The following is a 16,696-nucleotide window of genomic DNA, read 5'->3' as shown; positions in this document are numbered from 1 at the left end:
ATTTTTAATAACAGCGATGGCGGCTGTTGCACGGTTCTTCATTCGAGGTGCTAACTCGAAACTTCCCATCTCCGGTATCAGCTGTGGGACTCAAAGCTGTTTTGGAGCAACTTTACAGAAACTATCTCCAAACTGCAGCTCTCGTTTAAAAACACAACGGAGACATGCAGCTCACTTTACCTTCCAGCCTGACCCCGTACCGACACAGTATGGTGAGTGGTTAGCTGACCGGCTAGCGCTAGCATCGGTTAATCGGTTATTAAAGGACAAATAATAACAAGCTAATGCTGCAATTGTTACAACTAATATACTCATCACGTTTACCTTAAACCACCTGGAGTAACGTGACAGCTCCATGGAGATGGTTAGTTATGCTGTGCAGCATTAATTCCGACATCATTTAGATCATACTGGCGCATCTTAATGTAAGGGTGAAAAAGTTCAATAAGTTTTGTTCAAAATGACTCGCGTTCATCACACAAAGTGAAATATTTCAATCCTGTATCTCTTGTAATTTTGATGAAAATGTGTAATAAATGAAATAGACTATTAATCCCACAGCGGTGAACTTCACTTGTTACAGCAGCACATACACTTAGAGAACAGGAAGAAGAAAAATAACAAGATTACAGGTAAACACACAAAGACAGTAAGTTTTATTGTAACCTTCAACCACTGAAAACAATGAATAAAAAGGAAACTTGGGTCTCTAGACCTATGCCACATAAGGGACACAGACACACTAATGTACAGCCTGAATAGCACAAATAAGAACCCAAAATTCAGTTTCTCCGAAATGTAAATAATTGTGTCAAAGTTAAACACTGGAAACCCATGGAGTCACATCCTCATCAGCTTTTCTGAGGTTGCGATGTCATGAGGAAGACCCTGGACACATGTCCAGAAGACAGTCATAGACGCCCTACAGCAGTGATCCCCACCTCCCTTCCCCAAGGGCCGGTTTCCAGCATGTTTTAGTAGTTTCACTAATCCAATCCACTTGATTCACCTGTTCAGCAGCTCACCAGACTCAGCAGAAGCCCGTTAATCAGCTGCTTATTAAATCAGGTGTGTTGAAGCCCTCTGGTAATGGGAGTATGGATCACTGCCCTACAGGGTGGAGGAGAAGTTGGCTCAGTCGGTTATGATTTGGGTCCACCTTAATAACAAAAGCAAAAGATGTGAGGAAAGGGAAAAAGAAAATGAACAAGAAAAGCCAATCAGTGGTTCTCGGGAAAAGCAGAATCAGCAGAAAGAGCAGAACAAAGCTAACTCAGGTGTTCGCTAACCATCTCAATTAAGTGCCGTCTGCCTCGAGGGTGGGCATCTAACCTTTGAGAACCCACCAAATTGGCCAAATGGGTGAAGAGCTCTATTTGAATTGTTAAAAAAAACATCACGCTTCTGGTTGATTGACAGAATGCATTATGTGTAGCAAACATTTGAGCTGACCTATCATTGCAATATTTATCTGTTCTTTGCAATATGCTTATTGTGCATGCTGATATTGCGATAACGATATATTTGCGATGAATTGTGCAGCCCTACCCTTTGGACAAGGATAAATTATAATATTTATATGTAAAATAGGAATTACAAAGAGATATAGTTATTAAATGTTAAAATGGCTTGCCGTACTTGCTTGCTATAGTCAAATACAAGGGAAACGTCCAACACTATAAATGAACCCTTGTCCACTGGATTGTTCTGATATTACTGTTAAATGACTTCAGTCACTAACACAGTCCAACTCCGTTGTATCTCATTTGCCAGCATGATGATGTCAGAGATGATGAAACAAGCTGAGGGTGTCACAAATGCTTTTGTTTGCATATATGTAACCTTTTTGTTTGTTTTTAAATTTCTAGGTCCCACACAGAAGATGAATTTGTTCCAGTCAGTTACAAGTGCCTTGGACAACACCTTGGCTAGTGATCCTACAGCAGGTAGGATGTTGAAACAGCGTCTCTGAACTGGCGCTGAGCTGTCGGATTAGCCATCTGCACTTAAAAATAAACAAATGCCGGTTGAATCTGTGTTTACATTCACATCTGGTAATATATAAGCCCCTTGAATGTTTTTGTTAACATCCGAGTAATAGTGCACATCTACACAATGCTGATATATATTACTATTTTAGATCATCTGACACATCTTTGTGCAGATGATCAGACAAAGAAACATCTCAAAGCTAACGTTTAGCACAAAGCTTCCAGATCTATTTGAAGTAGCCTACGAGCTGTGTGGATGACAGTCCTCAGAACTGGCTGCTAGTGCAGGAATATTTACAAATATTTGATTAACACGCCTTGACTTTAAACAGCTAAAGCAACAAAGCTGTGCCTGGATCTTCTGCGTTGTGCGGGTTAATGATGAAGGATCGCTGTGAAATGGTTCGTCTTTGGAGATGGACATGTGTGTTTATTATGATGATCTCAGTGAACCGAAACAAGTAGCGAACAACATTAGAGGCTCGGTAGATCTCAGGAGGGACAAACAGTTTATAAATGCTTGAATAGATAACTTTTATAGACACTGCTCAGCAAACTAAAAAAGTCACCACCTGGATTTACTAAGAAAACAGGTATGAGCCTCTTATTGGATAATTATTACATGGGTCATTATCTTTCAGCTGGCAACAAGTTATTTAATTGAACTGAATTGAACCCCAACTGATGCAGTGAGTTGCTTCTCATTTCTTAAACAACCATGTAGCGAGACTCGTCGTGGAAAAGATTTTACTCTGAGAAGGGTCAGATTACTGGCATGCATCAAGCAGAGAAAACATCAAAGGAGATTGTAGAAACAACTAAAACTGGGTTAAGAACTGTGCAACACATTATTAAAAACTGGTCTGATGAGTCCAGATGGACCCTGTTCCAGAGTGATGGTGCATCAGGGTAAGAAGAGAGGCAGATGAAGTGATGCACCCATCATGCCTAGTGCCTACTGTAAAAGCCTGTGGGGGCAGGGCTATGATCTGGGGTTGCTGCAGTTGGTCAGGTCTAGGTTCAGCAACAGGATGCGCTCCAAGAATGAGGTCAGCTGACTACCTGAATATACTGAGTGACCAGGTTATTCCACGTGCATGTTCCAAGATGACAATGCCAGGATCCATCGGTGCCAGGATCATCCAATAGTGAAAGAGGGGTTCAGGGAGCATGAGACATCATTTTCACACATGGATTGGTCACCACAGAGTCCAGACCTTAACCCCATTGACAGTCTTTGGGATGTACTGGAGAAGGCTTTGTGCAGCGGTCAGACTCTACCATCATCAATGCAAGATCTTGGTGAAACATTAACGCAACACTGGATGGAAATAAGTCTTGTGATGTTGAGGAAGCTTATTGAAACAACACCACAGCTTTGGACTTGATTATGTCTTTTACTTGGACTGAGCCAGTGGCACCTAGTGACTTGAATCAGACTTGACTTTGAATGATTCTATTTGACTTGGACTCGAAAGATGGTAACTTGACTACAAAACAGATGTGCAACATTCAGGTTATTTATGCTTCTGTAGGTAAATTTGTTTTGCAGCAGTGAATAAAAAAGTTCTGCATTCATTTGCAAACAATTGTGACCTAATGGAGCTCGTGAGAGTATACAGTGGTTCTAGAAAATAAATAATTAAACTTTTAGCTTTACACCCTTAAATTGAAATGCATACACTTTTTCTTGCCAGCTTTACTTATCCAATGCAACATGTAACTTTCATTAAAAAATATCAAAGTTACAGTTCAAAGAATAAAAAAATAATACTGGGTTTAATAATAATAATAATCATTTAGTTGGATGTTGAAGCTTTCATTGGATAAGTAAAGCTGGTAATGCATTTTTGTTTTCACTTAAGGATGTAAAGGAATCAAAATTAGTCGTTTAAAGAGGGTGATTCTTTTCTACACCTGCGATTTAAGCCTGAGTAAGAACCTAGTGGAGAGTAGGGTTGCCATGGTAACCGGTGTAGCAGTAAACCCCGGTAAAAAAGTTGACAATAATAATAACCGTCTTGTTTTTTAAAAAAACATTATCTCTGTGGATTACCGTGGCTGGGTGTAGGCGTAGTGACCCTTACCAGCCACCGTATCATCTGCTGAAGTTGCCGGCGGCACATGCGCACTTTGTTGTTTACAGCCAAAACTTTCTTGAAGCTAAAGCTGAAATAATGGCCAAAGGAGGAGACGGCAGGCTCAGGACATTTATTATCCCTCAAAGAAGACAAAGAGGGAAGTATGGGCATTTTTTGGATATTTGAATAATGCCGAGGGACAGTTGATAGAAGACCATAGGCGTCATTTTAACCGGGGACGCCGGGGACATGTCCCCGGCAAAATTTGTGATTGGCAGCTGTGTCCCCCCCACTTTCAAAAACGCCTGCTGATGAGGATTTTTGTTTTACCAGCTCAGATCTTATCCAGGGGTCGGCAACCTATTCCCATCAAAGAGCCATTATTACCCGTTTCCCACAGTAATTCTGGACGGACCTTAATAAGCAGTGACTTAAGTGAAGCAGGCAGGTCGCGCTAGAAAATTTAGTTTAAAAAGACGTCATAAATGTTTTCCCCCGTCATTTTTATTTATAAAATATGAAGTAAAAACTCACAATTTAATTTTCATTCATTTGTCATTAATATGTAGTCTACACCCGTGCGTTAACCATCTTCCAGTAAACGCACAGCATCCAGCCCACCTCTCCAAATGCGTAAAATGTGCATCAGCCGCTAGTTAGGCGCACCATCAGCTGATCAGCCCAGACAAGAGCAGAGCGACTAGAGACAGAATAGAGGATGATTCTGTCTGGATGTGGATGGAGATTACATTTTACAGCAGCCTGATCATCATTTAAATACGTAAACCATCACCTGTCTTCTAGTCCATGCTATCAGCATATATTTTAATTGGTGTGTGTGTGTGTGTGTTTTCCACTTCAAACACTGGTCTAACCAACCAGACCAGCGTGTCCAGTAACGTATTAATGTTACAATTAAACAGTTTCCCTTCATGTAGGCTAGGAACGTTTCACCTGCCGTGGCCCGACCGCTTCTGCTCCACACGAACTTTGTGCGTGATCAAATGTCTCTACGCATCATGCGTCTCCATATTAGAGACGGGAACAAGCGCTGTTCAGCCAGTTTCATAATTTCATAAAAAGAACATTTTTCCAAGTGACACATCCCTCAGAGAGACCGGGTTTCCAGACCGCTTCAGTGGGAGGAAATCATTGCATGCACCATGGTTCTGCGCTGCGCTGCGAACCCCTCAGATCTTCAGCTCACTGTCCACCGTGGGCGCTCCGAGCCGCGCTGAACACAGTGTCCAGTATAAAGCTCTGATGTTCTGATGGGAATCTTTTACCTCCGCGATGTGCGTTAACGATTAAAATGTCAGCTCATCCATGTGCATCAGTGTGCGTGGGGGTAATTCTTTCAAACCAAGCAACATCCTTGAGTTCATCTGTCAAAATAAACAGTCAAATGGAAATATATGTAACCTGCCGTTTAACTGTTTTGCCTTCTTGTGAAGATTGTTGCAAAGAGAAACAATTAAACTTGATTAACCCCAGAGCCACGCAGAGCGCATGTGGGAAGGTTCCTCCCACTGAAGCGAGTGTTTTCCAAACCCGGTCTCTCAGAGAGACTTGTCACTTAGAAAATGTTCCCTGATGATGAAACTTTGGCTGAATAGCGCTTGTTCCCGTCTCCAATGTGGCGACACATCCAGGAGCCGTCTGAGGAGAATCCCAGAATCTCACATCGTCTTCAGCTAATAAAGCGCCTATGATTACGCACAAGCGTGACGCGTCAACCCGGTCTCACAGTAAGACCAGGTTGGACCTGTTCAGGTTTACGCAGACAATCTTTACATTTAGAATTGGCATACAGATGTAAAATTAATGCAGTAAAATATAAAGCATTTTATTTAAATATCCATTCATTATTTTACAAACACAGAGCCGCATCAGATGGATGGAAGAGCCGCATGCGGCTCCAGAGCCGCCGACCCCTGTGCTAGCCTACTTTATTGTCCCCAGCAATTTTTAAACCCCACTCAAGTGTATGGTTATTGTCCCCAGCAATTCTGGAAACAAACTGACGCCCTTGTAGAAGACGGCTACCGTATCCTGTTTGCAGCACGTGCAGAAAAAGTGTCTGTGAAAGGCAGCAACGCTTCAAATCTCATGACACATCTGCGTGACCATCACCCACAACTCTACAGTCAATACAAGGCAAGTTAGCGTTTGCGTTTTAGCTAAAATACGTGATCCGAGGATTTGGGTTGAGGGAGAATGCAACGAGTCGCTACATAAAGCAGCCGCAGCGCCGCTACCTGCATATAAACCGTGTCGCGGACACCCCCATGTTGAAATGACGCTATGCATTAAGGGGCTCCCAGGGGCAGATAAGAGTTGGTCTCTCTCCGAGAATAATTATGAATTTAACAATGATTACTGTCTGATGACATTTTCCCAAATCTGCTAAGCTCACTGGAAGGACACAAACCGAGGACAATATTTTCCTGATACAGGGTTTATTACTCAAGTTAGGGTAAAAAAGTATCTGATTAGAAGGCTACTTAAGTACTGAGTATCATCTGATCTAATATTTTTTAAATGATGACATCAAACAGACAAAAAATAAGAAGTTATGGGCAAATATTGGTATTTTAAAGACTAAAGGGGAAAAATGTAAACAAACAACATAATTACAAAATAACAAATTTTTGACAAAATTTAGACACAAACTGAGGACAATATTTTCCTGACATACAGGGTTTATTTAATTGTCTGAAAATGTAACACGTTTAAAAAAATACTGCAATAATACCGAAAACCGTGATAATTTTGGTCACAATAACCGTGAGGTTAAATTTCACACCGTGACAACCCTAGTGGAGAGGTAAGATAAATACTCAGATCGCCGTCAGGAAATATGTCACAGAATGTGAACCCAAACCTTTTTTGTGTCGGTGGTCTGCATGGAAGAGCTAAAGAAAAGGGATGAAACTAACCCAATAAAGGCAGATAAAATAGTCAGCACCGTTAGCTAAATGGGTTTTTAAAACATTTCTTGATCATATGTCAGTTTGTGTAGAAGTAGATGCTCCCATCACCTCTGAGTGTTGTAGAGACATGCTCATCGGGGTGAGGATTTCATCCTCTGTTATAACCAAGACACATAAAAATGCTGTTGAAGCTATGATACCAGTTCACCTCTAAATAAGTGATAAATGTAGTAGTGTATGTGTATATGATGTACATGCACAAAAATATATCAGTGTTTATAGAGTTCAATAAAAGTAACTTTGATTTATTACACAAGAGCACATTTTAGGTGACTTTACATTTCTATTTCCAAGTGTGTGTGTGTGTGCGTGTGTGTGTGTGTGTTGCATCTCGCATCTCCTCTGATTGTGTTGTGTCGTTTATCTGCAGTGATCTTTGGGGAAGACGTTGCCTTCGGTGGAGTGTTCCGGTGCACGGTTGGCCTGAGGGACAAATATGGTGAGATGCCTTCTGTGCTGCACAATTTGACCACTGGGTGGCAGCAGCGCTCCAAAAACAAAACTCCAAACCCCCTTCTCATATCAGCTCTTTTATTAACTGCTCACTGTTCACCTGGAGGACCAGAAGGATCCATCTGCACACCAGATACACTCAGCTGATGTAGAACAACCTCTCTGTGTTCAACACTTTTCTTTTTGGTCTTGTGTTTGTCAGATATGATGAAAATGGAACTGAAATAGATGGCTCAAAATACAATGTTTACTTATCGAAAAAGCTCATCAAATGTGTTGCTTTTCTCTTCCCTTTTCTCCAAGTTTCCATGTAAATAGCCTCAAACACAAAACCACAGCATTCTCCGAGTGGGTCCGGATTTCTATTTTGATTAAAAATGTGTGCTTCAGGTCAGTTAGGGAGTTCTTCTATTCATCACTCAGTTCAGATTTTAGTGGATGTTACTGCTCAGACATTTTATCCTAGACTTTTCTGATCTTTACATTGAAAAAAGGTTAAAAACACAACGTAGAGTTCATCCAGTTTAGTGGAAACTCTTGATACTCACTCACTCACTCACTCACTCACTCACTCACTCACTCACTCACAGTATTGCCTTCTCAGACTAGCTTGTCTCTTCCTCCGTGGGATAACTTCTCTGCACAGAGAACTCGGTAAACTCCTTCCATAAAGCATCACAACTACTGTAAATGCTGGAAAAGCCGTTCAGTTCAAAGGAATCACCATTAGCACAAAACATAAAATGAGTACATGTTAAAAACTGTGTATGCATCGGTCTGACTCCAAAAGAGACTCAATAGGAGTCTAGATCAGGACTGTGGTCAAACATTTAGCGACAGGGTTTTAGATGGGTGATTGCTAATATAATACACACACATGTGCTTTACCACACTGGCTGCTTTTATGTTGCTCAGACAGAAAACCAAAGTAATAATTCTGTCAAGCACACTTGTTCAGGCTTGTGATTCAAATTGATGGTAATTCAGAGGCTGCTTTATTATCTGATTTATTTAAGTGGAAGCTGTAGTTGGGAGCGGTTATACATCTCTCTCAACACTGAGTGCTGAGGCACTTGACTAGTAAATGCACATAAAACAGGCAAATAATTAAGAAAACATAATTAGGTTTCCAGACCTTGACTTGAGAGCCTTTCTTTGGCTTCTGAAGTCCCAACCATCTGCTCCCATCTTCAGCTTTCAAACATTTTGCTTCTGTGTTTTATATCCTAAGTAGATGGTTTGAATTATTATTTTCATCCCTTTACTTTTTTTTTTTTTGCCAAAAAGTTGTGAATTTTCTCTTCCCATTTGCCACTGAACACATGATCAGCTCTATGACAGAAGCCAGAATGTGCTGCTAGAAGCAACAGCTGACAAAACTCAGAAGAACTGAACCACATTCAGAGGATTTATGATGTGAGCGCAACTGGAGGTTTTCCATCCCCCTGGTTGTTATGGGACAGTTTTCTTATCTGAGACATAACTTTGTAGCTTGGTTCATGTAAGTCATCAGAGCTGAATATCCTCTAAAACTGACTGTTTCATCCTCTTTAACTGAGCAAGAGAACAGATCAGATGGTAAATCAGGTCAGAATCTGTCAACTTATTAGTAATATTATGTTTTTGGACAGCTCTTCAGATTAAACTTGAATAATGAGTTCATCGTTGTTACTGCACACACTGCTGTGGTTTGGTGCCTGTTCTGTGTGGTGCAAATTTGGACTAAATTTCATTAATTTGTAAAATGCTGATCAGTTGATTAATGTGAGGATGCAAGAGTTTACTGCCCGTTTTATAAAGAATAAGGGTGGTTTTCTCACCCGTGTTTGTCTATAATTGTAGCAAAACATCTGATGGAATAATTCTGATGAAACTCACTGAAATTAAATCTTAGACCAACATCTACGTCTGATCAGCACTGGTAGTAAATCTGACTGAAGATCACCGCAGCAGATCGACATGGACAAACACAGCAATGGTTAGAAGTTAGTGTTACAGATTTTGAGCAGCAGTTTGACGTGTTTGTAGCTAAACATCACATTGCGTTCTGAGTAGGTAAAGACCATCATATTGGGCCCGTATTTATCATTTTTCAAGTGTCAGCCACTAAACCTCTTTAGTAGAGCTGATTCAAAGAGCAGGTTCACTGAGAAGCTGGCCAGGAGAGAGCAGAGCACGTCTCGGCAAGTAGACGCCAACCATTAGCATTTGCACCTCCACAACATGACAGAACTCCTGCAGGCGTGTGTTTATTTAAAACATTGTTGCAGAACAAATGGGCAGTGGAAGAGTCGCATTGCTATTAGCCAATCAGAGGTGAGATATAGAATATCATGAATAAAGATGAGCAAGACTCCAAATCCTGTTTTCTGCCCCCACTCCCCCGGAGTGAACCAGGAGCTCGAGAGCTTTACTTCCACAGAAAACAACAAGGCACTTATTTATACCAGACGGCGTCAAATGTGTTGGACAAACAAACACGTCAGGCACATCTGCAGGCAGCCCAGCGCTGCTGCAGAATTTCATTTAAATTCCTGAATAACATCTGCTTAATAAATACTCAAACAATATTGTCAAGTGGCATTTCTGTTTATTTACCTGTTTTGTGTATTTAATATGTGGTCAGCTGTTTTGTTTAACTTTGATTTCTTGTTTCATTAAGATTCAACAGTTGGTTGAATAGAGTTTGAAAACTAAATGTTGTGCACCTGCTGTTATTGGTGAGATTTTAACAGGCAAAAAAGGCGGAAAGCATCTAGCCCAGACAGTCAGCCATGGGCTGATTAGGACGTCATCGGCATCGGCAACGTCAGTAGAGCTCTAATTCTGAGCTTCTATTGCATCATATAGCTCAAGACATCATTTCTCCTGTTATTCTCTCATTTCTCTCTTGGTTGAAAACTCCCTGTAAAGAAGGCATTTGATCTTTAGTTTGATTAATGTTAAATGAAAAACCCACCTCTCCTCTCAGCTGCACAGACCTCTCTGCCCTGTCTGCTGTGTGTTTGTGCCTCCAGCTTTGAGGAATATTGTACATTTAGGTTATATCCTGTGTGTGATTGTTCCATTTTGATTCTATAATTGACAAAATATTTCTATTTGGTCTCATAATGACAGTGATCCAACAGCAGCATTTAAATGGTTTAAGCACGCACGCACGCACGCACGCACGCACGCACACACACACACACACACACACACACACACACACACACACACACACACACACAGCTCAGTTTAACTCCTGCAGAATCCAGGTCCACCAGAACAAGCTGACTGAAGAAGAAAGCCAGAAAGTTCGTTTGTTCTGTAAAATTAAAACGAGTCGCAGCTTTGGCTTTTTTGTTTTGAGTGCATGTTCACCTTATTTTACAAGCCGGTTTGAAAGCAACAGGTCTCAAATCCCTCCAACAGTAGCTGGCTTTTCTTTTTGTTTTTATTGACGTCAGAAGTGGTGACCTTTGGAGAGGGATCATTATTTTCCATCTCATCCTTGTGTACAGTGATGAGTGCAGAGCCGTTTTTATCCCTCTCGCTACAGAAAGGGATGATGCACACCTCTGCCACCTGCAGCGATTACACAGAGCAGAGGTTAATGCAGGGCGGACGCTATATGAATGGCTTTTACCACACAGATGCATTCATCTCGTGATACAGCTCTCCAGCTGCTGGCCACCTCTGAGAACAACAACCCCCTCTTTGTCTCTCTGGTGTTTTGTCCTTTTTTCCCCCTCTGAAAGCTTTTGTCTATTAAAAATAATATTTTAGACTGGGAGTACTCCGATGCGTGATTTTGAACACAACATAAACCACTTTGTGTTGTTGCTGTTGCTTTTATATGCTGTATATTTAGGGTTAACTTCAGGCAGTAAATTTCCGATAACCTTTGGTGAATGGTTCCTTTCTCTGGAGGATTTGCGGAGCTGAATTTGCCGACTGAACTTGGTGAGTGCAGAGGGCACGTAAGGGCAGAATTTTACTCCTCAGCAGCAAACTTCCCAGCAAAACAGAAAAAAGGCAGGATTGGCAAATACACAAAGATGAGAGTAAAAATAACATTCACAACCCAATTTTAGTTTCCCTGTCTTGTGGTTCTTTTTCAGATTATAGGGTGGAGAACAGAAATTTATTTTTTTCCTCTGTTTGGGTTGCATGGGAGTTGTGTGAGTGAATCACCAGCTTGGTCAAATGCATCTGAGGAGAAATCATCAGCTTGTCACTTCATTTGTATTTGGGAATACATGGTGTTGCACCAAAGATCTCATCAGTCCAGTTTATAATGTGTCTGAGCTTCTGAGCTTGTTCCAAATAAATTTTCACATTTATTTTTTCATTTAGCATTCCAAGGTTAGTTTTATCACAATGTAGAAAAAAGTTTTCCAATATTTTCTTTTGGATTACGTCTACGTACTGAATTGCTACATATTTTTATATTTTACTGTGTTTTTCAGGTAAGGACCGAGTGTTCAACACTCCTCTTTGTGAGCAGGGGATTGTTGGATTTGGTATCGGTGCAGCTGTTGCTGGTGCCACGGCCATTGCAGAGATCCAGTTTGCCGACTACATCTTTCCAGCATTTGACCAGGTAAGAAGCCTATTGGCTTGACGAGATGTTAATGCATTTAAATTAAAGTGGAGCTCTGAGGAGATACGTCTCTGGGAATGCACTGACTTTCATTTAGTGTTTCATGCCTTTTTGGAGGCGGTTTCACTGGGAACCCCCTTATTTGCACCAATAAAAAGCTGCATACCACTCCTGCAAACCCTGACATACACCTATGCACACACATCTGTGCAACAACATCTATTACTAATTAGTAATGTATCCCAAATGCATTTTCATTTGTTTAAAATGTATCGGCCACTTTGAGCCCTCTTATCTCTCTGCTGGTGCTACACGTCAGGATGACTGTAGGAGCTGGTTTTATTTTTAGGAGTTTTGAGAATAACCTGAAATTTAGAGAATGTTGACTTAGCCAAAGGCGTCTGTCTGTTCCTAAAACGTTTTTTTTTTTTTTTTTTTGCTGGGGCAGTTTGTTCAGCAAGGTATTATGAATTTTGAAGAAAACAGACTTGTTTTTATGTTAATTGTTGCCCGGGGCGACCCTCCCCATTAGGAGAGGGAATAGGTGCACATAACATTATTCAGAAGAGAAAAAAATGAACCCATTTCAAAATTCATTAAGAAAAAATGAGAATGCAGATGCAGTAATGAATGCCTTGTAAGTGGTACTCTGGGTACAAAAAGTCCAGGGGTCTCATTTACAAACATTGCGTAGAATCCTTACTAAAACCCTACTTAAGCTCAGCAAAAAAAAAAATTTACTTACGCCAAGTAGGTTTGTGACCTATAAAACATTGGAGTACGCACAGCTGTACGCAATCTCCGCTTTATAAATCAGAGACTAATGAGAAAGGTTCTCAGAAGTATTTTTGTCACATCCCGCCCTCAACACGCCCACTAACCTGTTGTATTGCACTGTCCCCTGTGCCACGAAGAACACATGCTTAATCAACATGTTCAGCCATGTTTGGAAGTTGCTATTAGTTAGCTTCTACTAGCTGATATGCCTTTTTCCCTCCTTCCTGTGGTCCCAAGGCAAAGTGGGCGGGGCTATGAAAACTAGCTTGATGTCGGAGGCTGGCTTTTTCTGACCCAATCGTGGGGCTGGGTGATATGGCCTAAAATAAATATCGGTGTTTTGTGTATTTCACCTTGATAACGATAAATGAACGATAACTACAGGTAGGCGCAGAAAAAAAGTTGTCCACTAGATGGCGCTGTCACATGTATGACGTTGAGTCACATTTTTACGTGACTCAAGGTGGTACAGCTTCTTAAAGGGACATGAACTTGCCAACCTACACACATCTTTTCAATATTTTTATCAAATTTATTGACATGGGAAAAATTATCATGATAAGAGTCAAATATTTCGACATCTATACATTTTCGATTTATTGCCCAGCCCTACCCAGTCGTTTTCTTGTCTCTTTCCTTTCTGCAGGCGATGGGGTTTGAGGAAATTTTTCATGTTCAGCATGCTTATGCAGCTCAAAATGTATTCCAAAAAGAACTAGCTTTACACAGCTTTAGTGAACAAGACATCACAAACCCTTTCTGGTCACTGAAAACTTTCTAACTCATCAAATACGTAATGATTGATTTCACCTGACAACAGAGCTGGATTTTGTGTTTGGGTGCTTTTTTGTGTGGTTGTTGTCTCCAGACGTCTGCGATTGTTTTCTGAGAAATGCTTCATAATTGAGCATAAGTCAAAACTTTTCTAAGGACACCAACCCACTGCTTGGGAATGGAACGTATCTCTAATCGGGCTATAGTAGGAGCAGCCACCTGTCCAGGGAATCGGTTACTTTTTACTAGGGATGTGTATTGGTGAAATTGTGGCGATATGATACGAATCACAATACAGGGGAGACGGTACAATATATCACAATATATTGCGATATATTCAGATATTGGCGATCTTTTAGACTGAATTTATTATTGGAAATTTCAATAAACAGTCCAAACTGATACTTAACATGTTTAACATGAGGTATCTAACCATAATGCAGGGATTTACATTTCAATGGTGGATACACAACCCATTGCACACTGCGAACTAGTGGCCGATGTTTGAATTGCACCAAAAGAAAGGAAAATTCACCAATGTTTGCATGCAAATTCTTCTCAAAATTACATACATGGCTTTTGTATATCGATATAATATTGCAGGGAAAAAAATCATGATATATTGCGATATCGGTATTTTTGATACACAGCTGTTGAATATCGATATAATCTTGCAGGAACAAATATCATGATATATTGCCATATTGATATTTCCTTTCATCTCTCTCATCTCTTTTTATGTTCATATTGAGCCATATTAGAGCTGTAGGTTAGCGTAAGTAAATAAAACGTCAAACAACTGCTGTTATATGGTGTTCTAAAGGTAAATCAGAATAAGTAGGACAATTGAAGGTTATTCTGCTACCTTTTCTTTTTCTGACATGGCTTCAATGAGAAGAACATGATGCATGGCAACACTGTTGTTTTCCCATGCAAACATGTTTTGTCATTCTGTTTTTTCTTGACCCCCACATGATAAATGGAAGTCTGCACTGTTTTGTCAAGGCAAGATAAACCAGAATATTAAATCTAGGAGCCTTGAGTGGGTACTCGCTTTTCCTTCTGTGCTCTTTAAACGATGCAATCCAAATAGACCTTAGAGAGATGTCAAACTCTAACAGCCCACCTGGGTTTCAAAGAGAAAACATTGGAGGATGTCTATGGCGTTTAAAGCGTGCCACAACCCGTGCACGCGCATTGGGGCCACAGCGCGCGTGTGAACGGGACTCGTGAGCGAAAATATACATGGCAGCGCGCGTGTGAACGGGACTCGCGAGCGGAAATATACATGGCGAGAGGTCATTTGTGCACTGAGAGGGAGCAAACTGTGTCTGTGAGCGCACAAGGATGTGCACAAGTGACAAACCTGCGTGCGCGCGTTGTCAACGAGCACACGGCAGAGGAAAACGTGCGCGCGCGGCAGCCTCTGTGCGCGCTCGGCAGCCTCTCTGCGCGCTCGGTTTCTGACTCCTGCTCGCTCGGCTGTAAGGGCTTTTGGCACTCTGGAGGCGTGGCCTGTGGCAGATCTCTGTCCTCTGATTGGTTAGTGTACCCCGCACTTTACCCTCTACCTATCTATATAAAAAAGTCTGCTATTTAGTAGTTGCTGGCATAGCTCAGCTGGGAGAGCGGGTGACTCTCGCCCCGGAGGATCCAGGTTCGAGTCCGGGCAAGGAAAATGCAGTAGATGTCATGCTAATTTTTCTTAATTTCAGGTATTTTACAGTTGTGACCGTTCAACTGTCATTAAACGTCCGATTGTTTGCTGGGCAGTGTTTTAAAAAGTGCACATAAGCTAGATGGTTTTAACCATATAAAATTACATTTTTTGTGATACTGGAAAAATACATACTGAAATAAAACTACTGATTGAAAACTTTATGACTGTGGTTGTACAATATATGACTCACTAATACACTGCAAACTCCCTTAGAGTGGGGCAGAGAGAGAGAGAGAGAGAGAGAGAGAGAGAGAGAGAGAGAGAGAGAGAGAGAGAGAGAGAGAGAGAGAGAGAGAGAGAGAGAGAGAGAGAGAGAGAGAGAGAGAGAGAGAGAGAGAGAGAGAGAGAGAGAGAGAGAGAGAGAGAGAGAGAGAGAGAGAGAGAGAGAGAGAGAGAGAGAGAGAGAGAGAGAGAGAGAGAGAGAGAGAGAGAGAAGTTCTTGCCTCATTAATGAATTGTTTATTTTTTTCAGTATTTAATTGACAAATTATCCTTTCAAATAATTAATTGATGAGTTACATAATTGTCCATTTAGAATTGTTGAATGGACTGAGTCAAGTTTGGTGCACTTTATATATTTCAAAACATGTTTTTTTTTATTTTAATGATGCATATAAATAACTTAAATGTTAATTTAATGAAATATTTCTATTATTAAATATTTCAATTATGTAACTCATCAATTAATTATTTGAAAGGATAATTTGTCAATTAAATGCTGAAAAAAATAAACAATACATTAATGAGGCAAGAACTTTAAACTTGAGCATACCTACACCCACAAGTCTATTTTTACCTGGTTAAAACCATCTAGCTTATGTGCACTTTTTAAAACACTGCCCAGCAAACATTCGGACGTTTAATGACAGTTGAACGGTCACAACTGTAAAATACCTGAAATTAAGAAAAATTAGCATGACATCTACTGCATTTTCCTTGCCCGGACTCGAACCTGGATCCTCCGGGGCGAGAGTCACCCGCTCTCCCAGCTGAGCTATGCCAGCAACTACTAAATAGCAGACTTTTTTATATAGATAGGTAGAGGGTAAAGTGCGGGGTAAACTAACCAATCAGAGGACAGGGAAGATCTGCCACAGGCCACGCCTCCAGAGTGCCAAAAGCCCTCACAGCCGAGCGAGCGGAAGTAGAAACCGAGCGCGCAGAGAGGCTGCCGCGCGCGCACGTTTTCCTCTGCCGTGTGCTCGTTGGCAACGCGCGCACGCAGGTTTGTCACTTGTGCACTTTCTTGTGCGCTCACAGACACAGTTTGCTCCCTCTCAGTGCACAAATGACCTCTCGCCATGTACATTTTCGCTCGCGAG

General features: G+C 41.1%; 1 protein-coding gene across 3 annotated transcripts in view; it reads left to right on the top strand.

The window, feature by feature from the left end:
- Positions 1-16: 16 nt before the first annotated feature.
- Positions 17-16,696, top strand: part of bckdhb (branched chain keto acid dehydrogenase E1 subunit beta) — a 156,525-nt gene continuing 139,845 nt past the window's right edge. For all 3 annotated transcript variants that reach the window (XM_015949379.3, XM_070551778.1, XM_054740583.2), the window contains exons 1-4: positions 17-212; positions 1,869-1,946; positions 7,436-7,504; positions 11,970-12,103. In XM_015949379.3, coding sequence (XP_015804865.1) covers positions 17-212; positions 1,869-1,946; positions 7,436-7,504; positions 11,970-12,103 — 477 coding nt within the window. The remainder of the gene's footprint in view (positions 213-1,868; positions 1,947-7,435; positions 7,505-11,969; positions 12,104-16,696) is intronic.

Source organism: Nothobranchius furzeri, chromosome 5 (assembly GCF_043380555.1).
Source record: "Nothobranchius furzeri strain GRZ-AD chromosome 5, NfurGRZ-RIMD1, whole genome shotgun sequence".
Lineage (NCBI taxonomy): Eukaryota > Metazoa > Chordata > Actinopteri > Cyprinodontiformes > Nothobranchiidae > Nothobranchius > Nothobranchius furzeri.
This window is presented reverse-complemented; position numbering and strand designations above follow the sequence as displayed.